Source organism: Lampetra planeri, chromosome 10 (genome assembly GCF_965212315.1).
Source record: "Lampetra planeri chromosome 10, kcLamPlan1.2.h2, whole genome shotgun sequence".
NCBI lineage: Eukaryota > Metazoa > Chordata > Hyperoartia > Petromyzontiformes > Petromyzontidae > Lampetra > Lampetra planeri.
Window position 1 is genome coordinate 3,633,852 of NC_136116.1, and position 14,026 is coordinate 3,647,877.

At 51.9% G+C, this 14,026-nt stretch overlaps 1 protein-coding gene across 1 annotated transcript in view; it reads right to left on the bottom strand.

Annotated features, from left to right (window-relative positions):
- LOC144721128 (uncharacterized) overlaps positions 1 to 14,026 on the bottom strand; it is a 67,554-nt gene that overhangs the window by 2,031 nt on the left and 51,497 nt on the right. Inside the window, exons 26-36 of the mRNA XM_078598524.1 lie at positions 12,572 to 12,640; positions 11,601 to 11,669; positions 10,761 to 10,829; positions 9,588 to 9,656; positions 8,405 to 8,485; positions 7,154 to 7,189; positions 4,380 to 4,416; positions 3,562 to 3,710; positions 3,007 to 3,415; positions 1,696 to 1,844; positions 301 to 421 (exon numbers count right to left, since the gene is read on the bottom strand). Coding sequence (XP_078454650.1) covers positions 301 to 421; positions 1,696 to 1,844; positions 3,007 to 3,415; positions 3,562 to 3,710; positions 4,380 to 4,416; positions 7,154 to 7,189; positions 8,405 to 8,485; positions 9,588 to 9,656; positions 10,761 to 10,829; positions 11,601 to 11,669; positions 12,572 to 12,640 — 1,258 coding nt within the window. The remainder of the gene's footprint in view (positions 1 to 300; positions 422 to 1,695; positions 1,845 to 3,006; positions 3,416 to 3,561; positions 3,711 to 4,379; positions 4,417 to 7,153; positions 7,190 to 8,404; positions 8,486 to 9,587; positions 9,657 to 10,760; positions 10,830 to 11,600; positions 11,670 to 12,571; positions 12,641 to 14,026) is intronic.

Below are 14,026 nucleotides of genomic sequence, written 5' to 3' on the forward strand. Positions count from 1 at the left end.
GGACCTAACGAGCAATTACAGATTTATATTTCTTTTCAAACATAAACATGATGAAAATATAAAATTAATCATCATCATGAGTTACGACCTATCCACTGCTGGATTACGGCATCTCTAAGCCGTCGTCATCGCAAGACCGCAAGAGACGACGGCGATGACGGGTTAGAGAAGCCTTCATCTGGCGTGCGGATAGATGATTGCCCGTGGCGACGATGACGACGAGTGAAATGCGTCGCTCCGCCGGCGGTGCGCGCGCCGCCCCCGTGCCTCGGCACGAGCGGCAGGAGCTCTGCACGTTACCCGGGGTCGGGGGTCGCCGGGTCAGCAGGAAGGACTCCGGGGTCACGGAGGTCACGAGCAACGAGGTGGCCGTGACCGCCTCGACGGTGTTGCCAAAGTGTCCCGGCTCCCCGTTTCGATCCTGTAAACAAAGACAAAGATCCCCCGTATAGCCTTTAACAGACTGTTGGGGCAAGTGCTGTTAGCAAGCACCTGTGAAGGCCGGCACAGCACAGGAGGGCGTGGGGTGGCCAGCACCACGCCCGGCCGCCTTTGTCTCCTCAGTGGCGATTTTTACTACACACCGCACCAGGTACTCGGTTTAGGCGAGACTCACTCCAATTACACTCGTGTATTGTTGTTCACTTTCATCAAATACCAGAAATAATAATCATCTACCGCCCTTTGCCAATCCGCTGTGGGATGAAGACCTCGCCACGCTGTGGGGGGTTCTGTGACCATACTTCACCAAGCTGGTCAGCGTGGTCGGTCGGTCAAATTGGTGTGTCCAGAAACAGTTTAGGCATCGCTCGCCACTGATGTTAGCCTTGGTCAACATCGGCGGTGTTCACAGTGCATGACACCAACCACTGTGCCACTGCTCCACCACCCACTTGCTGAAATTACAAATTAAAATAACAGCCTAACTATGAAACAACGGGGGTATTATTTTTCACATCTCATGGATATCAATCCCCCGTTATAAGAATGACAACCAGCTCCATTACTCTATCGCTCTTCTTTGTGTTCTAACAAACTTCACTCATTCATTCCTCCGCCCACAAGTCAGTCAACCAGACTGACTCGTATCTTCTCATCCACAGTGTTCAACCACCACACTGCAGGTCACAACAACACACCCACTCACTCACTGCACTGCAAGTCACACGCACAGCCCGACATAGGAATACCCTCTCATCCTCTTCTCCCAAAGCTCGTATAACCTTGCTCAATTAAAAAAAACATCAACTATTTGACTATTTTTAATTCACCAAGCAAGGCCCACTGAGTTACACAGCTCTTTTTAGAAGCAACCTGGCCATAAATGATAGCTAAACGGAGTTGCTTATCATGTGGACATTTATAGCAGCCAAATACTCTAAACGCGTGTTTTTAAATGAGGGAAAAACCGGAGGACCCGGAGAAAACTCCATACAACCACGGAGACAGCATGCAAACTTCAAATTTACCCACGGCCTTCCGCATACCAGGCGAGGTAGTTAACATCTCTTCACCGCAGTACCACCTTTATCTACTGCACCTTCGAGAGCGCCGTTTTCTGCTGGCCGCCATTTGGGCCTGTGTTCAACAACTGTGTCAAAAATAGAAAAAAGTGGCTAGACGCCAGCCCAGAGGTTCACGGGTCCCGTGTTGGGAAGATGGTGGCTTCCTCTTCCTCCTGCTCCCCACACGCACCTGCATGCGTTTCCCGCGCTCCTCCGGGCTCCTGCCATTGTGCGGCGTCGCCGGGAGGGCTTGCGTACGCACGGGAGGTTTTGGAGCCGGCGAGAAAGGCGTGCCGTTCTCATCCTCGCAAAGCTGGCTCACGAGCTTCATCTCCAGTGCTGGGGCACGCACAGTCACGCGCACACACACACACGCGACCTTGAGAAGCAGGCGGCGCGTTCGCGTGAAGAGAATTCCTTTGCTTAACCATAGGGGACCTCATTGAGATTCAGTGAGATTCGCTGTGCCTGCCAGCAGCAGCAACAGCAGCCGAGTAATCATTGTCAAGGAGAGATTGCTAATAATTTGTGAATGCAATTTTTAGATCTTGAATTTGAGCTGTTAGAGAGAGAGAGAGAAGGCGTCTAGAAAATGATGGACAATAAACGATTTGCAATGGGAATTTCAATTTTTTTCCACCCAAATCTATCTTGGGTCTGCTATCGGTAATGCTATGGAGGCTCTATTCGGTGTTGGAGAACAGCCCACTGAAGGGGATACCAAACAGATACCCCCGAGATCCAATCAAGTGACCCATTATCCACCCAGTAGGGAGGCCGTACTTTCCCACCAGTTGGTCACCTGACGGTTTCCCCAACATTTGTAGTTATCACAGCGGGAATTAGCCAAACTTAACGTGGCACCAGATTTAACTGCAATGACTTCGGTGACCTGGCTGAAACCGTCAACTCACTGCAAATGAGAGACCCGGTGGATGAAACCTGGATTCAAACCAGAGAATCTGCATGCATGTACTGTATGTTTAACTTTTTTTGACACTGTACGTAGCCAACCGCGCTTATCGTGCGATTGGCTACGTACTGTGTACAGCTCCAGTGGCTTCCTAATATCGGAAGGAAGAGCATTCCAGACGGCCGCAGAAGCGCATTGGGACGCGCCACGCGATGCGGTGACCGTGTAGTGGACGGGGGGTGGGAGGGGGGGGGGGGTTAAGTCCTCGTCCCTGATGTAAGCCCCGGCCGGGATTCAAACTGCGTTCTCCACCAGGTTCATTTTGGAGTGCGCTCACCACTGCACCCCTTATCCCCCATGCTGCCCACTATCCACATAAGCCCTTTCTCAGAGCCAGACTCACTTGTCAAGCATCAGAACGCACGAGCCGTGGCCTGCGTCCGTCAACGCTGTGGTTGGCGTGCCACCCAGCCGAGCGCTCTGAACGTCCGAGCCGACCGTCCTCCACCCCCCCCAAAACCCGCTCATCGCCCGAAAAACTTAAACCGACCGGCCTCCGCACCGCTCGCTCCCGAGCGGCGTGGCAACCTGGCAGCGTGTTGAAGTCGTCGATGAGGTATACGTGCTCCTCGTCCGGGTCGGACGCGATGAGGTTGAGCTCCGCGACAAAGGTGGCGTGGCCCGGGTCGCTGCGGTTCACGATGCCGATGGCGTACACCTCGACGGCCGCCGCCTGCGCCCCGCGCACCGCCTGCCCCAGTGGGTAGGGCTCGCGCGGGTCCGTCTCGCCGTCCGTCAGCACCAGGGCCACCTTGGGCACGCCGTGCCGGGCGCCCGCGAAGCCCTCGGTGACGGCGCGCTGCAGCGCCGTGCCCGTGTAGGTGCCCTCGCCCAGGTAGGCCATGGCGGTGACGGCGCGGCGCACCTCCGCGGCGCTCGCGTGCCGGCCCAGCCCGAACTCCAACTGCACCTCCCGGCTGTACAGCACCAGACCCACCTGGCGGTGGCCGCACGAGCAGCGGGGGTGGGGTGGGGGGATGTCGATTCAGAGGCTCTCAGTCCACGGGGCGCACCACTCCCCCACCACCAGATCTACGGGAGAGAGTCATGGATGCAAGCGATGCTGTGCGGATTGCTACTGACCCGGGTGGCGTTGCGGCCAATGGGCAGCTTCTCGGTGAGCGCGCTCACAAACTCCTTGATGATCTGGAAGTTGTGGGGGCCCACGCTCTCGGAGCTGTCGATCACAAACATGAGCTCGAGCGGACGCTGCCGGCACTTCACTCCACAGCCTGCCGCGCACACACGGGCCCACGAAACACACCCGTTCGCTCGTCTAGTCACACACACACACTGTTGGGGGCAAGTGCTTATAGTTGGGTGGGCAAATATTAAGTTGATGTATATACGTATGTTGAACTTCTTTCGCACCGTACGTAGCCAACCGTGCTAATCGGAGCCTTCACCAACCCGCACTGACCAGCGTGGTGAAGTATGGTCAGATAACCCCCACCGTGACCCACGGAGTGTGTGGTGGAGACCTTAATCCAGCAGTGGGTTGACAAAAGGGCCATGGTGTGTTATTTAAGGTTGCCACGGCAACACGGCGAGGGTGTGGTGTGGTCGTAACCACGCACGTTAGCCTTCGGTTCTCCCCACAGCTGATCATGTTTACTGACCGCACCAGGTACTCAAGTCAGTTAAGGCTGAGTAGCAAACTAGGAAAGACACAGGAGGACAAGCTCCCCTTGCCACTGATGTCAGCCGTAGCTGGGATTGACCTCAAGCCCACCGCCCCCAAACCGCCGCATTGAAATGCAGTGTGATCGACTCTCTTGCAACAAAAGCAGATGTGAACAGCTGGTTGAGAAGTGAAACTTTCGTATCTATTGTGCAGACAACATGAGCTCCTCGCCCATCGAGGGGGAGACGTTTTTTTCTATACCAATGGGCTTACTCACCACATATCTCTTTTATCAACTTCATTATGTCTTGCCTCTGGAATGAATAAGAAAAGAGAAAGGGCAAACACAAGTAATTGCATTACCTTCTCAAAAGAGTTACCGTCCGAGCAACAATACTGTGCAATAAATGCCACAATCTCACGTGGCCTTTTGATGTCTTCACACGATATTGCAAATTGAGAGCTCTCCCTGCAAACAAACCACCGTGTGCAGATGGCACCGTTCCCTGGCGGCACACAGTCAACGGGCACTGGGCCAGCCAGGGAGCAATGCGGGGCCTAACACGCGATAATGTCTGGGCTCTCCTGACCCATATGTATGTTGATGTACGTATATTGTTGGCCGTGAGCGGGAATCGAACTCGGGTCGCCAGGTTCGCAGCGCCACGCGCAATGAACCTGACGACCCGAGTTCGATTCCCGCTCACGGCCAACATCAATGACGGTCGGGCATGGTGCTGGCCACCCAACCCACCGTGTGCCGTTCTGGCCTTCATAGGTGCTCCCAAACAGCACTTGCCCCAACAGTCTGTTAAGGCCATACGGGGGATCTTTATCTTTGTTGTTTTTGTATGTATGTACGTTGAATTTCTTTCGCGCCGTATGTAGCCAACTGTATTCATTAGAGTTGCGGGGGGTGGGGGCGAAGGACACAAAACTAAAAGCAAAAAAGCAGTTTCATAAAAAATTCGATTTCAATCGAAATCATTGAAAGGTGCATAGCTCCAGTGGCTTCCTATTGTCGCAAGGTAGAGCGTTACAGACGGCCGCAGAAGCGCATCTGAAAGTGCACGATGCGGTGACCGTCAAGCCTGCATTGCCACTGTAAGACCGGAGGCCGGAATACTTCTTCACAGTTCTGGCAAATCGCCTGATGAAGCTCGTTGTAATCACCAGCGAAACGTCGTTAACTCAGTTTGAAAATGCTGTGGGTTTACTCTCCAACACACCGGTGTGCTGAAGCAGTAACCAATTAGCACGTCTTGTTCACGCAACACACCTCTCAAATGTGGCTTTGTCAGGTGGTGGTGATGGTTTAACGCCACATTTTAATTTACGCGATTTAACCCAAAAACCTTTATTGTGAATAGTATTGGTCGCAAAATCCTACTTACGTGCTAAACTGACTGTGGCTCTCAGAGCCTTACCCATGGAACACACTGTCAAACAGTGCCCACTTCCACTCGCTCTCCGACAGCGTCTCAGACATTCATTCACAACATCACCCAACGGGCTCGGAAAAACTTTGATATCAACAATGTAACGTTGCTAATTGCCCAGCCATACGAAAGAACAAAATAAGCATGGCCCGGCATGTTTCATTCAATAAACGAGTGCTGCTGACACACGGGAATCACGGGGATTGTACAAAAACCCAGCAGGGGACAGATTTAGCAGATTAACTTGGATAGAATTCAAAACGTGAGTGGGGAACAGCCTCCAGCCAGCCGACGAGTCATCGTCAGTTCACCGATTCGTCTGTCGAAATCGATCGTTCAGCTCACGATGTGCGTGCGGGATAGAGCAGCGGGTCCCCGACCTTCAATGGTCGACTGTCGGCCGTCAACAAAAGAAACCCCGGCGCACCACCCCGCAGTGAATAGTCCGGTGTTGGGTGATGACAATCGTCTATGGAACAGTTCAACTAGCGACGTCGCACCACGGCCTTGCGGACAGGGGTGGTGTGCGGACCACGTGCTGGGAACCACTGGAATAGAGCTTGTAAGGAGCGATTGTTGGCAATTTACCCAAGATGTATACGCTAACGGTACCTTGAGGCCAAGGAAACAGAAAATACTGAACTATGGAAATCAAACAAGACGGGTATAAACAGGACGAAACAATTGATATCCGCGTCGAATTGTGTCCCACGAATTGTGATAACCGTTTGAATAGCGTGAGGATTTAATTATTTTATACCCAAGCACAACTCTGCAGCGTGACCTTATCAGTGTCACGGCACGGTGAAAAATGCTGAATAGAATGAGTCATGATCCAATCTGCTTTCGTCGATGATGCTTTCTGTTGCAGTGCTTACCCCCCCTCCCCCCCTCTATATTTGAGAAGGGGACTGTGGCACCCATTGCTTAATTGTGCTCAAATTATATATTTCAATGTTTTACCAGGTAAGGCCCACTCAGCTACACAACTGTTTTTTCAGAAGCGACCTGGCCACAAATGATAGCTCAACGAAGTGGCTTATCATGTGAAAAGCACTGTAAACGCGTGATTTTAATTCTTGAGGGAAAACCGGAGGACCTGGAGAAAAATGCACATGACCACGGAGAGAAAGACATGTAAAATCTAAATATACAGGCATCAGGGTCGGGATCGAACCAACGCCTTCCTGCATACCAGGTGAGGGAGATAATATCTCGCCCAGCCCCAATTTTTCTTATCAAATAAAGATGGAATATTATAAGAAGCGGGGCTGAGTCTTCAGCCAAGGCAGAGCTGTCCCTAGGCAGGATACAGCGAATTGGGACGACTGCCCCGGGCCCCGTGCTTTTGGGGGCCCACGCGCTTCCCTGTCACGGTGTCAGATGTAATGGACGACCCTGAGAAGAGCAGTTAACTACCCTGTACCACCAGCCCCCACCCCCCGCTAGGAAGCTATGGGGCTACCTAGGCAGTATAATCTTTGTTAGCATGAAGTTAAGATTTCAACCTGCTCTGATATTACAACAACAACTCAACACATTCATCGACGAGATTGCAGTTTCGTTGGCTAGGGCAGAGCTGCACAGATGGGCAAAGGGCTTGTGTACTCACAGTTAGCGCCGGATCGCCTTTCTGGCCGACCCTGCCCTGGAGGTGAAGGAGAGACAACAATGGGAATCATTGTTAAATGGTCCGCGTCTTACCGATATGAAAAACCACTCAAGCTCTCTTGCTTGCAGCGAGTAAACAACACACGGCGCCTTATTGCGCTACTGTAAGCGGGACAGTCGGGTCACACTAACCCAAAAGGTATTTTGGCTGCAGCGTTGAAATCGCACGTGGCCATCGAGTGTGTAGGCGGTGCAACTGCACTGGGTGGCCCACGGCCTAGATGGGTCCAAACGTTGGGCTACGAACCACACCACGACCGAATGTGTATAATCACAGCACAAGCCGAGCCAGGCAGGCTTGGTCGTTCGAGGTTTGTGGGTACCCAGCTCCATTGCGACACCGCAATGCGCGCACGGGCATAACAACGAAGCCGGTAGTAGGGTGGTGGCTTGTGTCACGGTGACTTTGTGAGAAATCTGATTGATAAACCGTTTCGAGTACAGCACAATATTCTGCTTCTCAATTTACCAACAAATCGTACCTTTGTCCTGCCAATATGCATACGGGGTTCAAGCAGATACCTGATTGAGGGATAGCTCACCTGGAACAAAGCCCAGGTTTGTGTGTGGGAGGTGGGGCCGTGCGCTCCAGTGTATCTTGTTTTAGTACGAGCATGTAATTTGGATGTTGTCGAAAATTAAATTCCAAACAAAGCCGATTCGATCCACATTTCCATAGAATGGAATAGGATCGGTCATGTAATTTGGATGTTGTCGAAAATTAAATTCCAAACAAAGCCGATTCGATCCACATTTCCATAGAATGGAATAGGATCGGTCAGTCGATCCCATCGAGAAGGTGGAGACCGAGTCCACAAAGCTTCGCGGCTCACGGGATGCGGGCATGCTGACCCGGGGCATGTCGCTGAGACACGGAACATTCCCGGGGTCATTCCTCGTGCTTCAGTGTTTGCGAAAGAGTCGCATTGTTTGCGGGCTCGTCATGTACGCGGATCAAGCACATTTGTTTTCTTATAATCATCTGATAATATCACGACGCACGTAAAAAAAACAATGCAGGTAAAATACAAATGCACGCCGCTCACCACCACCACCGCCAAAACAAACTGTACTCCGCTACAATCCGATCAAACAAACAACAAGCACACGAGACCGAAGGCCGACAGCAACAAGCCCAAAAGATTCGGCGTGGTTGTAAGCGTGACGATGGGTGCGGGATGCGAACACTGACCATAGCACCGAGGGAGCCCTTCTCCCCGGGGCCGCCCGCATCTCCCTTGCGACCCCTCTCTCCGTGCAGCCCTCGATCACCCTGCCACGGCCATCACGAACCTCTGAGTCATGGTCGTCACCATTGAGATTTGCGCTCAGAGTACAAGATGAGTGAGAGCGCATCCCTGGGTTTCCTTTGTCTGCGTGCGTGTGTGTTTGTGTGTGGTGTCTAATTCTGTTTCAACAACGTATTTTAAATCCTATGGCAATTTAATACACAAAGCTCAGCTTACACCTCAGTAAGAAAGTTAATGCTATCAATCTAGCCATGAACACTCATTAATAAAGAATATGCAGCTAACTCTCAAATAACCACGGGGAGATTATCCGTGTTGTGGATTAACCGTACTAGCAAAACATAAATTGTATTATCTTTGCACGCTGGTCTGGTCGAGTTCCTCACTCGTCGAGCGCCTCAGTGTCCATGTGGCCACAAGTGAGATGTTGTTGGTGGCAAGAAAACCGATTACTATAAGATTAGCAAAACATAACATGGAGACGCATTCTAACCCTTCACTCCCGACCCCACCACCGTTCTGCAGAAGTAAACGATAAACACGGTTTGTAGTCTCATCTACATGCGTTTCCCATTGCCCGTGTTTTCATTTGTATCTGTGCCAAGGCTCCCCTACATTCGCCTGGTTAATTGACAGTTGACTACACTGCACTGCGAAACAGATCGTGGTTATACTGGTAGGAACCTCCTGGTTACACCAGCCCACAGGGGATTATTGTGTCCGTCCGTCCGTCGTGCATCCAAAAATGGGAGGGTGGGGCTGGGTGGAGAGGGCTGGGTGGGGAGGAGCTGGGTGGGGAGGGGCTGGGTGGGGAGGGGAGGGGCTGGGTGGAGAGGGATGGGCTGGGAGGGGGGTGGGAGGGGTGGGGCTGGGTGGGGAGGGGCTGGTCACCCCGTGGTGCCCTTATAAAACTCAACGTTTAACCTACTCACGCCGGCTTGTGCCCGCCCTCACAGTCGGCCATATTTGCGGAACACACCACGCCGCCGTTGACCCTGGCCATTGACCGAGCAACCCAACTTTCCTACCAGCTCCATCCGCAGGAATGTGGTTTATTTGTCACAGCGTAGGTCAATATCGGACCCAGGTCTATGCCGTGGGCCAGACCCACAGGACGCTGCTCACCTTTGGTCCGGGGATACCCTCCCCGAGGGGCCCGCGTGGTCCGGGGAGGCCCTGGAATCCCTGCTCCCCCTGGGACGAAACAGAGAGAGAAGACCCCCAGCGAATGAGCCTCAAGAGAGCAGCCGGCACGGGGACAAGCACACATTAAAACAAAGATCCCCCGTGTAGCCCTAACAGACTGTTGGGGCAAGTGCTGTTAGCGAGCACCTATAATGGGCGGCAAGGCACACGAGGGGGTGGGGTGGCCAGCACCACGCCCGACCGCCTTTGTCTCCCTAGTGGCGATGTTTATACACTGCACTAGGTACTCATTTGAAGCCGAGTCAACCTAGGGGAGGGCCAGGGCCGGTTCAGACAATCGTCACACACACACACACATTTATCAGTAACCCTGCCTTTGAACAAACATATAACCCACTCCGAAATACCCAAATATATGTGTGTATATAATATCAATATCAGATGCTGGCATGGTGTGATGGTTAGCACACTGGACTTGCAACCTAGAGGTCGCCGGTTCCATTTTATCTCCTGGCGCGGCAGCCAGAAACAACGGGGTGGGTTTCTTAAAGCCCTCTCCCCAAGATGTCTAGCCAGAGTGGAAGAGTAGGCCGAACTAACCTCTAGAGGGGTGTCTATAGAGCTCCCTCTAGCGGGACCCTGCCACTTAGCAGTGGCGGGAGCAAGCTCTTTCTGACCTGCGCCGTTAGATTTTCAATAACAGGCCCACGCTTTGCGCAAATATTGGCCATGGAGGCAGTTTTCATTTAATTTTTAATGTTGCGTACATTTAAACATGAGAATGCAATAATGAACAGCGTTCATTGTAAAATAAAATAAATGGCAATTAATCTTATGGCTATGACGAAAGAAGGTGCAGCGTGATTATTTCCTGTGGAGTAAATAATATATGAGCACTTGCAGTGGTGGAATTGGTGGCAGTGGTGGTAGTTTTGGTGGCAGTAGTGGTAATGATGGTGGTGATTATTCATATGATGGTTGTGATGGTGGCAGCGACGGTTGTAGTGATTGTGTGGTGATTATTAATACGATTGTGGTAGCGGTGCCGGTGATGGTGGTGATGGTGCTGGTGCTGGTGGTTGTAGTGGCGGCAGTGCTGGTGGTAGCTTAGGTGGTGGTGGTGGTGGCTGGTCACTTGTGGACGCTGTGTACCTTGGCTCCCTGGATGCCCTCCCCAGACGGTCCATGGGGCCCAGGTGGACCCTGCCGGCCGACGTTTCCCTGCGCCAGGCGCACGGCGAACAATCGCACGCGGAGATGTTTCAAACAAACGCAATCACATCCCAAACTCAGCGACGTAGCTATCGAGCGTGCAGGGCCAGAGTGGCCCAGGAAAAGGGCTACGTTGAGTGGGGAAGGTGGGAGGGATGGGGGGGGCTGGCTCTTGGCTTGCGGCCCTGGCAGTGCCGGCTTCAGACGACGTCGGCATTTGCCCAGAGCGGTGGGAGATTGTTGAGACCCAGGAGGAGTGGCAATGTCAAGTTGTGCAGTCGGGTGGCTGTGATTGGTGGGTGTGTGTGGCAAGTGACCTGCTCGGGTGACACCAAGACGCCTCGGCCTACGTTGTTTGAAACGCACGCATTGAAACTCACCATAGGCACGCGGAGACGTGACAAGAGGGGCCAGTGGTAGAACAGAGGGAGAGGATGCATTTAATTTCCTTACATCAGGGCCCATTAAGTTTAAAACTAAGGCTTTAGCGACCAATATTATGCATAATAAGATATTTTTTGGGGTTATATCGCGTAAATATAAATGTGTTGTTAAACCCGCCACCACCCGACACAGCCAATCACTAAGGTTTATCACGTAAACAAAACATGCCAAATAGTTACTAGTTCAGCACACCGGTTGTGTGTTGGAGAGGGCCCATGCCAACCATGGTACGGCACTTCCCAAAAACAGACAATGCTGGAGAATCTAACCAAACCCACCTTCAGCGTTCATTCAAAACCCACACAATGCGGGAACGCGGTTATCCTCGAGTGTTACCTTTGGACCAGGCTGTCCCTCTCCTGGGGGGCCCCGACCTCCCGGTAATCCCCGGCTCCCGGTGTCCCCCTGAAAAGGAAGGAGTACGCGGCGATGACTTGCGTCTGTGACATACCAAGGCATCGATCGGTTCACCTCCGTTGAGCTGTCAGATTTCAGCGTCGTCATTCAATTCAAGGGTCGATCATTTTTCGTCCCGTTTTTGCCATCACGTTTATATTGTTTGTCGTTTCGTCCTACAGTACCTCGTTTGTATGATGAACAAAAAATACGAAGTTAACGCATTCATAAATAAGATATTGGCTTAAAAGAACAAAACAAATATCATAGAATTGTTCTGCTATGAAGAAGGGCCATTACTGAAATGTCGTCTTTTATATATATGTTTTTCTTTTAAGGCCACAGTATTGTTAACAACTGTATTCAGTTTTTTGTCCACTGTGCACCACTGCCGAAGGCGCAGCAGCAGCATCACCCAATAATTTCATTAAAAGATGAAGGGTGGAGATGAAAGGATCGGTGCCAACTGAATGGCGTGTCACGCTTGTTTTGAAGTACCACAAACTGTGCATGGATCTCAGGTGTTGCCATGTACATTTACGTGTTATTAAGCACCACTACAAAAAAAGAGCAATACATAGCACAGATGCACATCATGTACATGTGTGCAAGGGGTGAGAGCTCTACGGTGCAGTGGTGAGCGCACTGCTCTATCAACCTGGTAAATTTGAGCTCAATTCCCGGTCACGACCAACATCAGTGGCGTGCGATGTCTAAACCAGGTCCTGGCCACTCTCCTACTGACCGGCTCGTGGAGGTATGGAGGGAGGCCTTCATCCAACAGTGCATTGACAGGGCGGGGCGGGGGCCCCGTATGTGTTTATCTGATAAGTGCATCGCGTGTTATGCAGGGCACAGACGAGTGGACAAACACTGGAGGTTGCAACAACAACAAAAAGACAGCACAGCACCTTTGAACCGGGCAGCCCGACGCCTTCGAGTCCCGGCTCGCCCCTGAATCCCGGCAGGCCCTGCAGGCCCTGGGAGTCGTCGAAGAGGGCCGGCAGCACAGAGATCGGGTTCAGCGGCGACGACGCGAGACACATTCAGTCATCGCGCCGCCTGAAGCGCATTCAAATAGGAGCCGCCGTGCAAACGTATACACGTCGCGTGCAAATGTATATTTTATGGGGAGAGGGGGATTTAATAGCCAAGACATAAAAGGCCCGGTAACGCACACAGCCGGAAACTAAGGGCCAGCGACGATCGTATGGCAGATTTGGAGCGTAACCGCGCTCCGTTTTGTTGAGCAAGAAACCTGGGATAGGGGAATGACGGGAGGGAGATTCAAAGTTGAGCTTTCCGAGGGAAGGAGATGGAAGAGAAATGTTTTGACCTGCAGTACGTACAGTGGTTGAACACTGTGTGGATGACATGAAGTGATCAATCTGGTAGAACGGGTCCCCGAGATGGGCGTGAAGTCCACGAGATCAATTGGAGTATTGCGGTCGTGGTAGCAGCGATAGTAGAGCAACAAGGAAGTGACTGAACGATGGTTACGGAGTGACTGGTGTGCGTGAGAGCCATCAGTCCATTAAGCCGCTTAATGTTGGAATCTATCCATCACGGTCATGTTGGAACTCGGAGCTCCAGCCCTAAAGTAGCCGCAGTTTCCAACTTTGGCCCGAACTCGCACTTAGTACAGCAGCAGCAGCAGCAAATGATCACCGGTGAGGAAAAAAAATGGAGATCCTCGATGCCACCTAAGCCAGATTTGTGACGACGAGTCAGGTGAAATGCTTTTGCCGAGCAGATTTATGGATTCACTGTTGGCAAGATCAGCACCGTTAGAACGTGACTCTCCCAAGCATTGTTTCCATGTCGCGACAGAGAGCTGCGGCATTGCTATCGAGTGAGTGGTACAGCAGGCGGTGCAACTGCACTCGCGCGCCCAGGCGCTGAGCACAATTTCAGAATGGGCCCCGACTTCATCCTTTGCAACAAGGCCCATGCCGACCACTATTACATTTTTATATTTTTAGCAGGTAAGGCCCACTGAGCTATCTAACTCTTTTTCATGAACGGACCTGGCCACAAATGATAGCTCGACGAAGTGGCTTATCATGTGGAAATGTAGAGCAGCCAAATACTCTAAGCGCATTTTGATTCTAAATGTGAAGAGGACAAGCCGGAGGTCCCAGAGAAAAATCCACGCGACCACGGGGAGAACATGCAAACTCCAACTATACAGCAGGCGTCAAGGTCAGGATTGAACCCACAACCTCCTGTATACCAGGCAATATAGTTAACATCTTGCCACACCCCGCCTCTGATTAAGGGTGAAATTTCACGAGGTCTACGTTAGGCAGGTGAGAATCTGCCACGCTCGGCTCGTGATTTCAATGGATGTGAAATGCCTGCACTCA